Source organism: Morone saxatilis, unplaced genomic scaffold (assembly GCF_004916995.1).
Source record: "Morone saxatilis isolate NCDOM2014 unplaced genomic scaffold, NCSU_SB_2.0 Contig12, whole genome shotgun sequence".
Taxonomy (NCBI): Eukaryota; Metazoa; Chordata; class Actinopteri; family Moronidae; genus Morone; species Morone saxatilis.
Window position 1 is genome coordinate 27,197,201 of NW_023339674.1, and position 1,970 is coordinate 27,199,170.

Genomic DNA, 1,970 nt, shown 5'->3' on the forward strand with positions numbered 1-1,970 from the left:
GACAAACAAGCTGAGCTAACGTTAACGTTCAGCTCGCACCCCCTCTGGTATGTGCTGACCATTAATAACCTGTACCCAAACAAGCTCCCCCCTCCTTCACTCACACAAATTGTGTCTTTCTAACAGTGTTATCAGGCTTTCAAGTTCAACCTATTTGTCAAACTAACAGTGTTAATATTGGACAATCCTGCAAAACCCTGGATTATGTTCATAGCAGTATTTGTTTCAAAGCCAATGTTTTTAAATAAATTATTCCTATATTATTTGCGCAGCATGACCAGACTGAGTTAACAGAAGTGCCAGTACAAAAAGATTTGTAATTAAATGACTTCAATGTCCTAAAAATGACTCACTGATATTCTAAATGTTAAGGCATATCATTTATTGTCATCAGATTTACATCCATTTTCTTTGTCTAGTGTATGACAAGCAAGGGTTCCTCCTGAAGCTGGATGGTAGTCTGTGAGTATACATTTAACTTTTTTTTAAATTAGTCTTTTGGCTTGGGGGTTTGTTTGGTTAAGTTGCATGGACCAACACTGTAGAATTGTTCCTACCATTATTGCAGTAATATGTACTGTATAATGTATAATTTATCTGTGAATATTTAATCACTGCTCGACTCCATGTCTCCAGGCCTTTGGAGCTGGTGTACAAGTATGGGAATCTCAGTGAGGGAGCCTGTAAGCCTGGTTTTGCTGCTGCCAAGATGACTGCCATTTATCCAAAGTAAGAATACTTACCATATGTTTCTACACATTTGAAATATTCTCATAGACATGAAACATAATTGTCAGATACGTTGTGATCAGTGTGACCCTGACCCATGCAAATACATGATATCAGTAATGTAAGGCAAGGTTTCAAAATGAGAATATGGGTTGGTGCTATTATTGATATTCTGAAGTTCTGAATAACATTTATGAATACATTAGAGACTTTTTTTTAAAGCTATTTGGGTGAATTATTTGATTTTGTCTACCTTGTGAATTCCATGCCTTTACAGTTTTATGTTAGGTACCCACAAATTACACAATATGTTTGTAGGGCAACAAAGTTACTAACACTAATACTTTATTTTAAAATGCATTGACACGTCAGATGTAAAAGCACTAAATATACAAGAAAATATAAAAAAGTTGTCACTGAAAGGTGTTTTTATTTGGGGTTCAGTATCTTGCTCAAGAATACTTCGACATGTGGCAGGAGGAGCAGGGGATCGACCATACAACCTTCGATAGTGGACGACCCACTCTGCCTTTGGACCACAGCCGCAGTGGGACAGTGTTAAACACTATTGCCTCATAGGAAGAAAGTCCTGAACTCGCCAACCCACCAGGGGTCATCAGGGTCACTCTGTGGAATTTACATGTTTTTGCGTTGCCACCCCAAAAGTAAAACTGTTGGGTAGCATCCTATATAGTTTGGATGGCTAAAATGTAAATGACAAATATATCCAAAGGGATTAATCACATACTAATGTGTTGTGGAAGCACTTAGTGGATGGCATATAGGTTAACTGAACTAACTAAATGTTGTTATCTTGAGGGCAGACATAACCTGCACAAGCCTGTCTCAACATTGAGCTGTGCCTACAGTAGCATGCTAGTGTACCTATGGGTGATGCTACATTAGTTGTTTCCACTCTAATTTCCCCTCACAATGACACAATAAATTATTGTAAGATGTGTATGAGTTTTTATCCAGTCTGAAGCCTTGGTGCTGTTTACTCTACCGATTTTGAAACTGGATGCATTGGTATTTTTAGTCCACGGACGGCTGGATCTGAACCGTTATCGAAAACAGGCTGAGCAACGTAGAGCAGCTCTGCGTCCTTTGTCTGTCCAACAGAGTGGGAGAAACAGTGATTTTTAAGGTGGCGCTGCTTTTTAATCAGTGAGTTAGTTTGTTTTGGAGAAGAGGAGATCTCTGTGGATATTAGGGCTCCCAGTAGAAACCTCCTGAACCAT

The 1,970-nt window shown here is 38.7% G+C and overlaps 1 protein-coding gene across 2 annotated transcripts in view; it reads left to right on the forward strand.

Moving 5' to 3' along the window:
- st3gal3a (ST3 beta-galactoside alpha-2,3-sialyltransferase 3a) overlaps positions 1-1,970 on the forward strand; it is a 33,296-nt gene that overhangs the window by 9,240 nt on the left and 22,086 nt on the right. For both annotated transcript variants that reach the window (XM_035652919.1, XM_035652920.1), the window contains exons 3-4: positions 420-462; positions 637-729. In XM_035652919.1, the coding sequence (XP_035508812.1) occupies positions 420-462; positions 637-729 (136 nt within the window). The remainder of the gene's footprint in view (positions 1-419; positions 463-636; positions 730-1,970) is intronic.